Source organism: Gouania willdenowi, chromosome 11 (genome assembly GCF_900634775.1).
Source record: "Gouania willdenowi chromosome 11, fGouWil2.1, whole genome shotgun sequence".
Classification (NCBI taxonomy): Eukaryota; Metazoa; Chordata; class Actinopteri; order Blenniiformes; family Gobiesocidae; genus Gouania; species Gouania willdenowi.
Window position 1 is genome coordinate 25965240 of NC_041054.1, and position 12686 is coordinate 25977925.

Genomic DNA, 12686 nt, shown 5'->3' on the forward strand with positions numbered 1-12686 from the left:
GAGAGAAAAGTAGCATGATTTCTGTGTGTGTGTGTGTGTGTGTGTGTGTGTGTGTGTGTGTGTGTGTGTGTGTGTGTGTGTGTGTGTGTGTGTGTGTGTGTGTGTGTGAGATATGATAAGATCAGTGTAGAATAATGTGGCTGCAATTATGTTCGGCCCGATTAGAATTTGAGATCCAGAGTACCTCGGTTCTGATGGGTCCGTGGTTGGTGATCCTTCTCTTGTGGCAGAGTGGACTGGCGAGAGGAGTCTGAAGCAGCTAAGCGTGGCTCTGAACCGCTGGAGTGTGTCCGAAAGGGTCCTTTCCTGGACCTGGTTCTGGCCTGTGTTAGGCTGGTTGGTTCTGTTCCTTGTTTAGCACGTTTCACAGCTCGTTCAGTCAGCAGGTTTCCACTGGTTCTGACCTGTGTTAGGCCTGTCTGGTCTTTGTTCAGCGTGTGCAGGCTTTGTTCTTGTGTTGGTTCAGCTCCTTCAGGCTAGGTTCTTGTGTTGGTTCAGCTCCTTCAGGCTAGGTTCTTGTGTTGGTTCAGTATCTTCAGTTGGAACAGGAGGTTTTATCTCTGGACGTGCTAGCTTGTTTAAAAGGTCTAATGAAATAAAACACTTTGTTACAAAGAAAATAAAAGATTAAAGGAGACGTACATAACACTGCAGTGGGTATCTTAGCGGCCAGCACCAAAATCCAATGATTTGAATTTTGCGCTTCGGTTTTGTCGCGGTCTAAGCGATTCTATTGGTGGACGTGTTTTCGGGAGCCAAATAGACTGCTTTGGATGTTCTGTGGGTTGTGGCTATCATGTATGTGGGATAAGGAATGAATGCATGAGAAATCCTTTGGAACAAGAAATATGAATATAACTCAGAAACCAGTTAGATTATAACTTTCCAAACGAGACAAAAGCAGAGATCATATTTTCCTGGTTATTGTGGCACCAAACATGATATACTTTATGCAACGTTAATGAGAGATATTCCTTAGGAACACTTTTACTGTAAAACAATTATATGATCTTATTCTAAGGTTGTCCTTGACTTCCTGTGAATAAAACAGTTATTGACAGTGTAGAAAAATACATTTCAAAATGTTATCAGAAATTTGTGTCCGCTTTTGGAATGTTTCATTGTTAATTCTTGGAGAACAGTATAGCACAAAGCAAAGATTCTGCCATGTGCTCACAGGAGGGGGAAGGACAAACAGTCGTAAATTCCTGTCCTCAGCTCTTTGTCTCTGTTGTAAGGGGAAAAGGTGGGAAACTCTTCCTGACCAAATGGTCAAGAAGTGTGCTGTGGTATCTGTCAGACATGACCTCCTACACTTACTACTAAGGTATAGGTTTTATTTGGAAATCTCACATGACCAAACCTTCAGGTGTGTGAGCATGTAACCTTTAAGGTTATTTCACATAGTGCTCCTTTTAATGTTACAGCAAAACTTTATATAAACAAGTATTAATGACCTTAATTATCATACCTGTTAAGTTTTGGATTCAAAAATAAGGGAAATTTTCTGGTGCCCACTACCAGCCGTCCCACCCGCCCAACCAAGCTCCAGTATCCCTTATATTTTAAGATAGGTGTACAAGAAATCTAAAATAGCCACTTGTCAACCACTTACTAAATACAATTATGTGATTCGAGTCTGGTAGGTCGACCTTTATTAAAAATGAAATGCTGTGAACATTCCTACTAGGGCTGGTGATATGGACCAAAACTCATATCTCAATATATTTTCTCAAAATGGTGATATATGATATAAATCTAGATAATTTTATCAAATAAAGTCTGACCAGAAAGACAATTCTGGGTTAAATTTGCTGATGCAAAATGCCACACATGGACATTTATTAACAAACAGCTGATCAATATGTGCACTCAGAAATCATCTAACTGAGCTTTACATGTTGTTCTGAGAAGTAAAAGCAGCATCTCCTAAAACTAGTATTTTGATACATAATAAGCTATAATATATACTGTATATCGCCAAAACAGAAAACTTGATACATCTTGAATCTCGATATATCGCCCAGCCCTAATTCCTAAATTATAAAACAGCCTAAATAAAAACATAAATGTGTATATGAAGCACATGTGTTTATTTTATATACTTACAGTGTATATACAAGTCAACACGTTGAATATTTACTGTTAATTTCACATTGCTTGTCTTTAAGTTAGACATTAACATTTTATTTTTGTTAGATATTTTCTTTTAATTTCTCATGCTCACTCATGTGGTTTTCTGGTATTCACTAATGACTTATTAGACACATTTATTACAGACTTTACATCCTTTAACACTTTTTTAAATAAGTGTATTTGTGGTGCTTGTGATTGGCTGATTTTTCATGCTGACTTACATGATTCCTTCCACTGTGGGAGACTTTAAAATCTTAGTTATTAATCGAACAGAACGTGTAACTGTGTCACATCCTGCTGCTCTTTAGGAAGGTAAACTCTCTGTAACATTTTACAACGTATTTATACTATTTCTTTGTTTTTTTCTCCGAAACGTCTTTTTTGTAGCTTTTCGTATACAGCTTTTCTGGGCTCTTATTTAATACATGTTTAGAAAATCTTTATGTATCAATCCTGTATAATGCACTTTTCATGTTCTTAAACATCACTGAATTAACTGCTCTACAAATTTTAATTGTAATTGTGTTACCTTTCACTTGGTCATGTGACCTGTTGGCAGCCATTTTGTTACTGCCCTGATGAAGGCCTATTAGGCTGAAACATGTTGGCATGTTTTTATGATTAAATTGCCAAGAGTCACACTTTTAGTATGACAGTCACGCAACGCAGTTTAACGCATTCTCACACCACATGCCACACTTGACATTTCTCATGCTTTCATTTCCCCATTCTTTTTATTTTTTCATGATAATGAACTTTGGTCCTCGTGGCTTGCCGTAGCTTGAGTAACTCTGATTGACTGATCGAGATATCCAATCCCAGACCAATCCATGTCTCCTTGTGCCTAAATCTAACCAACCACGGCAGGCATTACACAATAATAAACCAATCAGAAGCAAGGTAAGGCGGGTCTTGACGAACCTAACGAACCTACTATTAAATTTCCACAAAGGGTTAGGTACAGTATATATTGAAGCCCATCAGGCTGGATACATATTGTAATTGCACAGTGATCTGTCAGGGGTGAAGCTGTTAACTCACATTTATACACCTTTTTAATTAGGTTTGTAAAAATTAACCAAAAATCTATCCTTGAATGTTGACCGTTGTCAGCAGAATTAACCCAAGTATATTGCAAAGTATTGGAGTTTCTCATTCTCCAAATGTCAATTAGGTTTCCCTTTGAAATAAAATCAACAATGATTTCCTCATAGTTATGCTATTGTCCCTTTGGAGGAATCCTGTCCATCCAGAGGTCAGGAGCCAGGTTATAGTCTCCCCCAACTATGACTTTGTCAGTGGTGTAAGTCAGTTTCCATTCCTCCAACAACTTATTCAGGGAAGAAAAAAATGTTTTATTCTGAGCTTTTTTGTTATAGCCATACACACATAAAAGGATGTAATTTCCATTGTTAAATTCCACGGCTGACATTATCCAATGCCCATCATTGTCACTCGTATGGTTAATTATCTTCCCAGAAAACCTATTGAGAAGGATCATAACTCCTGCTGAGTGTGATGTCCCGTGACTGAAGAGGGCAGTGTCCCCCCATTGTGGCTTCCAAAACTTAATATCACCCCCCCCGTTGAATGAGTCTCTTGTAAGAAAATTAAAATGCACTTCTGCTCCTTACAAAAAAGAAAAATTGCCTTATGATTCACAGTATTCCTTAACCCCATGGCGTTTAACGACATAAAAGATAACATTCACAATATAGAATAATTGCGCAAGGAACGTGATGCGCAGGGGTGAGATACACATATATCCACAATACAAATCAATGTTAACGTTTTTGCAACAACCTTAAACATATAAAACCTTCAAAATGTCAGTGCAAAACAGTCAGAGTACCTGTACTAGAGCAATGAAAGCCCCACGAAGATAATCATTTAGGGTCCACACGCTGGTTGTCAATCAGAGCATACCCTTCCTTTAGGAATGTTCGTTTCCCTTTCTTCCTGGCCTCCACAACCAGGGGCCACAGCTTGGAGCGAGCCTCCCGGTCCTCCTTCGAAAAATCCTCTCTGAAACGAATGCGCATCTTGCTGCACATGAGTGCCTCTCTGGACTTCTTCCACACTTCATCGGCGTGCTCGGTGAAGTAGTGGTGTTTCTCTTCCCCAGGCGGTGTACAACATCCACAGTGTCTCGCAGACGATCCACAGCCATTGGAACAATTCTGGTGAGTATCCCGATGACAGTCTTTCTCGTGTCTTCACCTTCCTTTTCCTGGAGACCGGTCAGCCGGAGATTCCACCTCCTTTTGTACCGAGCCTGTTCCTCACTTGCATTATTAAGCTTGACATTTTCCATATGAAGCTCTTCAACTTTTTTCTGAAGCTGAACAATTTCTTTTCTGTTCTCACTTGCAGCCACCGAATTCGCTTCAATACGTCTGTCAAAGCTTTTCAGCAGTTCAGTCTGATCATCCACTTTCCCAGTCAGCACCTGAATTGCGTGGAGAAGGGTAGTGTTGAAAATTTCCTCTTCCTTTTTGTCGCTGGTTGCCTTCAACTTCTTGGGTTTAGGGCTGTTGATTGGAGTATGGGCCAGGTTTATCCTGCTTGCTTTAGAGGTTTCATCTACCTCAATGTCTTCCACCTCGCCTTCCGACACGAATAGAACAGCAACAGGTTGAACACACACACTGTAGTTGTGGTCTGACATTTTGGCACGCTCAACATACTGTATGACTAACAAAGTCAAAAGGCTTTGAAAATTTTCCTTTTTGGTAGGTTTTGGGTTATTGCACCACAAAGTTCACAATTCGAGGATTACACAATGTATTTCTTATGAGCCTGCAAATAAGTGTCCGCTCCCTCCGCCATCTTGGATCCTCACAAGACGCACCGAGTCGTCGACATGCTTTCAGAAAGAAAGTATTTCTAGACACACACAGTCAGCTTATAGTGACTGTCTGTCAGAGGCTCAGTGCAGATGTGTCTGTTCTGTAAAACTCAGTTCTGAGTGTTGAAGCACTGAGAGACTTTTGAGGAAACAGAAACAGTGCATGTGTTTCTCTTCTCTAACTAACTCTCGGTTGCTCCTCAGCAGAGATCTGTTGCTGCAGCTCACGGGGCTGTTTACATTCTTAAAGAGACAGTGTCGTGAGCCTGAATTACTTTAAAAAACTACTTTCAGGAACTCAGAGCTGCCCTGAAAAAAGCAACACTACATAATTTAATCACATTTCAGCCTTAATGAAGGAAAAAGTCAAAGTGACACAAAATGTTGTTATTGTGCTGCTAGTGATTAATTAAAGGGTCATTATGCCTCCACTGACTTTGACCCATTACTGTTTTTCTTGTAAAACTATTGATAAAAAAATTAATGGTTTATATTGCCTATTGCCATTTTGAGGAAAAATATAGAGTATTGGTTCATATCACCCAGGCCTAATGTAACCAAAGCAGTAACGTTTTATCTTTTAAAGGATATGATAGTCTAAACTGTGTGAAATGAGGCATTCAAACACTGTGTAATTTATTAATGAGTGTGTTACCTCAATAGAAATCACTAGACTGATATGCTGCCTTGTTATGTAGCAAGTGTTGCTAATGCTAATGCTACACTACTTTAGTTAAACAGAGTAAAAAGACTGTGTGTGACTATAAGAACATGTCAGCCCTTTTGTTTGATTTTAATTGTACTTGTAACCAGTTTGATAAATTGCTTACATACAATTTAAAAAAATATTTGAAAATTACCTTGTCTTAAATTATCTTTTATTCCTTTTTTCTATTTAGGGCAATGATTTTAAGTAAGTGAATTGGATTGTTTTATTGGTAAATAACTTTAAAATAGTCTAAATGATTTGAATGAAAAAAATGGTATTGCGATCATGATTTTCCAAAAAAAAATGTGATGGAATTTTTTTTCCCCATATTGCCCACTCCTACATGTGTGTCTGTGCTAAACATTAACTTAAATTCATCAAAAATCTTATTCGGCTACTAGCAGTGTTATGAACACTGCTAGTAGATGAATTGCAGTTGTAGGTTATATCAGCATAAATACATAGTAAATGAAACAAATGCCTTGTCTAATCTTATGTTCATTTGAACTGTTCTTATTTGATTATTTTTGTATGTAATAGTGTCTTTCTATGGACATTGAGTCTGCTGCTAAACATTCATTCAATCAAAAATCACTTCAAGTTTTAATGTTTTTTACATGATTTGCTTTTTAATGACCTTTCTGTTGCAAACAAGGAGAGCTGAGGTAAAGGTAGCACTGCCTTGGGCCACAGTGTTTTAAGTAGGAGCCCCCTGCCTCTGTCATCAAGGCATCAAGACAAACACCTACAACATGAGACATGTCCCCAGCTAAATGATGGAGAGTTGGTTGAAATGACAAATAAATTAATTTTGTCAAAATTCTTGTTAGTTTTCATTTCTAATTTCTGGTTGATTAAAATTGGCATTAGGAGGTCACAGTGCAGGAAGAGCCGCTGGCATGGAGGTGATGACATCAGTCTTTAGGTATAAATCAACGTTAAAACAGGCCAAAGCAATGTTAAAAAAGGTCACTTTCTTTTCGCCGGAATGCATCAGTTCACTAAAGTCTCACTTTTGTCATTTTCTAAAACTTGGCAGCCCTGTTATTAAATAGCTCTCATGGCGTGAGAAAAAAGTAGCAGCTTATAGTCCGGAAATTATGGTACATAGTGCAGCTTTAACGAATATTCAATAATACAAATTTCACGGTGGACCGAGGGGGAAAACGAGCAAATGCGAGGTGGAGGCATCACTTGTTGAGGTGGACACACGCAGAAGAGCGTAATTTGGTGACACTGTGGGCATTAAAAATGTAAGAAAGGCAGATTGTGTTGCATTGCCTCAGAGGGTCAGACTGTGACTGAGATGAAAAAGTGTATATTTGTACGGTTACCGTACGGACAACCCCCGGTGCTATTGGTACGGTTACCGAAGTACACGTACGTAGCGTCTCAGGGTTATAACCCAATATCGCAACAATTTTTAGGGTTGGAGTTATGTTTAGGGTAAGGTTTAATTTTAGTCACGCGACCTAGACTGACCAATGACTGACCCATCACGTGAACAGAGTCTGAGCAAAATCAAAGAGGAAGAGCCCCAAACTTCATGTGCAGGGCTAATTTACGCTTTCCACTCACGTCATCCGTTTATCAGTTATTGTGCTCTTGTGTAACCTGACTCCAATAACTAATACAGACGTAAAGTGTGGTTGCCCATATAATCTTTTCAACATGTTATTCAACAAGATCACAATGTTACAAATGACATCTCAAGTAATTCAAAAAGTGAGTTTTTAACTGTTTACACAAAGATTTCAATAATGCCATATACTGTATGGCATCGACCTTGACCATTCCAAGGAAAAAAGTGTCGCTGCAATAGCTCAAAGTGTAAAATTACAACAAAATGTTGAAACAGCACATGTATACCTGCTGCACTTGTCTTTGCCTTAAACAATGGTTTTAGCAATGATTATATGGTTAGATCAACACCCAATTGATTATTTAAAACCTTCAGTACCATGAGTGAAGTGTTCCAACGTCTATCCACGGCCAAGTAGACCTTAAACCTAGCTAAATGTGAGTTTGGTAAGGCATTGGTGACTTACCGCGGTAAAATGGTTGGTCATGGCTGAGTATGACAAGTATAGAATATGCAAAGGTCGCGGCTGAGATAGCTTACCCCACTCTTACCATGCGGAGGGATCTACACCGGTTACTATCAAAGAGTTTTTGTAAGAATTTTTCAGTGTTTGTAGTCCCTTTAACTTTCCTCTGTAGTCCTCTAGTCCCTTTCAATTAAACAGAGGATTGTGAACGTGCATGCCGAGCAGCAAAGTCTCTTCTATGTAGTGCTCCGCTATCTGCTCCTGGCCTCTCAAAACCATTTTATCTGGAGGTAGATGCTAGTGCCACTGGAGCTGGTGCCGTGCTATTATAGGAGGATGATGCAGGTCCACCACATCCCGTCAGCTACTTCTCAGCTAAGTTCAGAAAGCACAAAATTAATTACGCAACCATTGAGAAGGAGATTCTAGCATTGCTTCTGAATCTTTGCTATTTTCCTGTATGTTGGCTCCACCCCTGTTCCAGTCTGTTTTCACAGACCACAACCCTCTCATGTTCCTCACACAAATGTACAACCACAACCAGCAACTGATGCGATGGGCCTTTTGCTGAAGGAATTAATTATTGTCATCAAGCACAAGAACGGCAAAGAAAACATTGTGGCGGATGTTTAGTCCAGGGACTGAGGATGATGCTCAAACAGCCCTTTATGTTATATCCTTGTTATAATAACAGAACTAAAATCTCTTGTTTGCTGTACCAGCTGATTGGCCACACCTGGTCCTGAGGCCAGCTGGTGATTAAAAGGCAGACACCACCCTTCTCCTGTGGCCGATGGGTCTTGTGGTGCAGCCGCGTTGGTCCTCCAGCCTGCCTTCCTCTGAAAACTCAACATTATTTGAAACCTTTGGATCCTTTTTTTTTTTTGTTTGTTTTTGAACCCCCCCTAATTTTTGTCAATAAAACCACAAAGTTTGGTGTACCCAGCTCTCTTCCCTTTTTTGTTCGTCACTGCCTGGAATATTTTAACTTCAATTACTGTGCCAAAACTCCTTGACATCCTAGGCAGCAACAACAACATTTATCTGTTTCCATTATTAAAATAAGACAGAGTGAAAAGTTGACTGATTTCTGAGCTCTTTGTTGAGCAGCAGCAATCTATTGTGATTTCAGTGGGGGAAAAAAGGTAGGCTCACACCAAGCACTCCAGTCTTGATTTCTGACATGCTACACACAATGACACACAGCTCAAACACCCATAATCTGCTTTTTATTTTGCACACTAATATAAAATGTTTGGGTACAATGTAGACATAGAATATTCTTCTCATGGCTTGTGTCATATTATTGTATTTGAATAAAATCAAAACCCTGAGGCAATCTTGGCACGTCTTCACATTCATTAGAAGCAGACTCAGGCATAAACCCAAATTCAGCTAGTTCCATGTCCTTGACTCCTGTGTTTCCAACTGTCATCGCTCATGTTTGGGCAGAATGTCTCCTCTGTCCACCACAGGCAGGCTCAGCTCGTTCTCTTTTGGTGAAAGGTCAGTGTAAAACTCTGCTACCACGGGGCAGTGATTGGATGCCACACCACCCCATGACCAGTTATCTGGGATCCATGGGTTAGTCAGGCCCTCCCGCACCACCACAGTGTAACCTGTCAGACCACAACACATAAATAGTTAATAATAACGGTGTTTTACTGTTTCACATCCTACTACCACATGCTTTCCTCACCATTCTAAAAAAAAATTAATCTCAGTTGAATAAGCAAAACTATTCTTTCTGGATCAAACAACCAGTGACCAAGTAACCATGTGCTTTTGCAGAAGAAAATATCACTGTCAAGCTAACCCCCACTCAGATTGGCGTGTTTACAGGATAATAGCTTTGTTTATGACCCAACACTAAGTTTTAAATAAGCTTCCCTGATTCAAAGTCATTATTGGCATCACTAAAAACTGAGCTCAGGTTTGGTAAATTAGGGAACTGGATTTGTTCAGCCCACAACATGTAGCTTTAATCGCTATGGTTTCTCACAAACTTGTAGGGTACTTTTGTTTCAAGCGTTTCAGATACTAACAAAGCATGAACACATAATGTAAAACCTGTGTAGATCTTCTTTACAGAGCGACTGATCCAAATGTTGTCCAGACAGTGAGTTCCTTGCGGAATGCGAGTGCTGATATTTGTAAATTGTGTTGATGGCAGCAGAGCACAAAGCTTCTCTTTTTTCAGGTTGTCCAGTTCAGAGCCCTGTGATGATGCCAAGTTCCCCAGCACCACAAGGTCCTTCTCACCTGAGAGAAGATCTGGTTAGTATGCTCATAGTTTACTTTCAAACAAAGCTGCTAAACCAGTGGTTCTCAAACTTTTTTATGTTGTGTTTGATTAAAAAAATGTTTTGTTGTTTTTGATGAAAACATTTTAGATACCCCACCCCAATGAAATTTGTAAAAAAAATGTAACATGTATTGAAAAAGGTACAAACTGTTTAAAACTCAAAATGTGCTTTCACATATTTTGGAACAGTAATAATAAAGTAATAGGTTTGAGAACCATAGTGCTAAACAGACAGCATGCAATGGGCTGTCAGGAAACACTCCACAATAATATATGGACTGACCTTTGAGTGCCTCCTGGATAATGGAGCTAAAGAACTGACTCTTGCTTTCCTCAGGCATGTGGATTTTGCCATTTGAGCTTGCTGGTGAGGCCATAGCCTGCATGTGGACGTTCACCAAAGTCAGTCTGTATGAACCCAACTACAGATATAAAATAAAGAACATCAGAATTTGTCTCTTTTAAAATAATTATACTACAGTACAGCCAGAGATATACACAGACAGACGCCCGCAACCCTGAAAAACAGGAACAAGTGGGTCTGAAAACGGATGGATTGATACGACAATACTGCATGTGCATCATCAAATAACATATCTTCAGTTCTCCTTTGTTCTTGAACTGAAGCACACACATATTAATTTGCAAAACAAGAACTCTCATTCAGGCTGAAGATTAAACACAATGTAAATGTGTGCACACAAACCAGCACCTACTAAGAAGTGGGCACAGTAGAGTCCTTGTGTGTGATTCTTGTTGCCATTAAGCATTGAAGACTCAAGGACAGCAGCGTCCTTTAGGCCAATCCCTGCTGAACTGTCCCACAGAAAGCCGCTGTAGCTCGCACTCTGTGAACAGAGCAAATAATCATATGCTAATTACACAATACAACTCCAAATAGCTAGAAATTGTATTTTGATAGAGGACACGCGACTTTTGATAGTCACACAGAGGTTTGATTAAAACTGAACCTGTGGTGGTGTGTCCACACACTTTGAGCAGCAGTCAGATGAAAATCAACACGGTCAGGAAGTTTCAGATCAAATCCACACAAAATGTATAAAACCAGAATGACAAACAATGTGCCAACAAGACCTATACATACTCAATTTGATCAAATGTATTTATTTCTGTATGCAAATACACATGTATGCACAATTACAAAACATACAATGAGTTCATAAATGGCACACACATGTACAGACCCTTTCCAAAAAATTAGAATATCATGGAAAAGTTGTTTAGTTTCCATAATTCCATTCAAAAAGTTAAACTTTCATAGCTATTCAGGGCCCACAATTTAAACGACAATTTTTTGAAATCCTGTTTTCGTGGATTTTATGAGCTGGAAGCCCAAATTATGTAAAAATAAACAAATAAATACTTGAAATCATTTAAATTGTGGGCCCTGAATCTATAATCTATGAAGGTTTAACTTTTTGAATGGAATTATGGAAATTAAACAACTTTTCCATGATCATTTTTTGGAAAGGGTCTGTATAAGTGATGCTGCAAACAATTTCTATCCTTCTCTGACACAGTAAAAGTCCTAGCAGGTAAATACGGTTGTCATACCTCGTTGTAACTTCCTGTAGGCTTTTCAGACACAATGCTTTTCCACTGTCCTCGAGGCCTTTTCCATTTCCGTACGCTGGTCAGGGTTCCTTGATTTAACTCCACACAAAACTGCAACACACACACACACACAGGTTAGCAGATACACCAGAGTAGCAGATGATCACAGTTACTAATCATTACTGACAACCATACCATTAGCAATCAAAGAAATGTTTGATTATTGCAGCTTTTTTTTAATCAGTTTATTTAATATATATATATATATATATATATATATTATTTGTTTTGTGTGCTACATTATTGTTGAAGGAATAGGGCAACAGAAATAAAGATTAGGTGAGCAAAATTTGGAGTGAATCACATCAAAGCATGTCTGTTTTGCATCAAGAGTTCGGGCTGCTGCAGGAACCAGAAATGTGTGAGGGATTTTCTCTGCATACTGTGGGCCACTTAATACCACAGCCAATCCGAGTCCGGCACCCTAGGCGACTGTCTTTTGGAGCCCCCTTATATGCCTTTTCTAAACCAAGTAATTGATATTTACATCATTGTTATATTATTATTATCAGAATAATTTCTAACACTTACATAGTGGTCTTCACCATATACACAAAGATGCTTTACATGAGGATAAAACATAAGCAAAATTACTTTTTTTGACATTTTATTTAATTTTGATAAAAGGGTTTCACATACACACATAAAAGAACACAAAGAAGTAAATAAAAACGAATTTAAATATCTTAGTAACACATTCAAAATACAAATTATTAATATTATTAGAGTAAGGCATTTCACAAAAACAAGATACAAATAAAAGATAGATATAGTGGTGGGTTGGCTCATCAAGTATTCTTTTTAATTTAAATATTTGTGACTAAAATGTTTCACGATTGACATTCACATTTTGTGAAAAGATACAAAACTTCCAGTTTATATAAATATATAAAATACTGAAATTGCAGTAATGAACACACATCATTTTAAACAATTGCAGTTCACAGAGGTATTGCACAAAGAAACTATTTATTAAAAATAGTGTCATTTTCTGATGGTGCTTTA

The 12686-nt window shown here is 38.5% G+C and overlaps 1 protein-coding gene across 1 annotated transcript in view; it reads right to left on the reverse strand.

Moving 5' to 3' along the window:
* Window positions 1–8953: 8953 nt before the first annotated feature.
* The window catches only part of eepd1 (endonuclease/exonuclease/phosphatase family domain containing 1), a 35469-nt gene continuing 31736 nt past the window's right edge, over window positions 8954–12686 (reverse strand). Inside the window, exons 3-7 of the mRNA XM_028461850.1 lie at window positions 11622–11732; window positions 10763–10894; window positions 10330–10468; window positions 9812–10003; window positions 8954–9360 (exon numbers count right to left, since the gene is read on the reverse strand). Of these exons, the coding sequence (XP_028317651.1) occupies window positions 9173–9360; window positions 9812–10003; window positions 10330–10468; window positions 10763–10894; window positions 11622–11732 (762 nt within the window). The 3' untranslated portion in view covers window positions 8954–9172. The remainder of the gene's footprint in view (window positions 9361–9811; window positions 10004–10329; window positions 10469–10762; window positions 10895–11621; window positions 11733–12686) is intronic.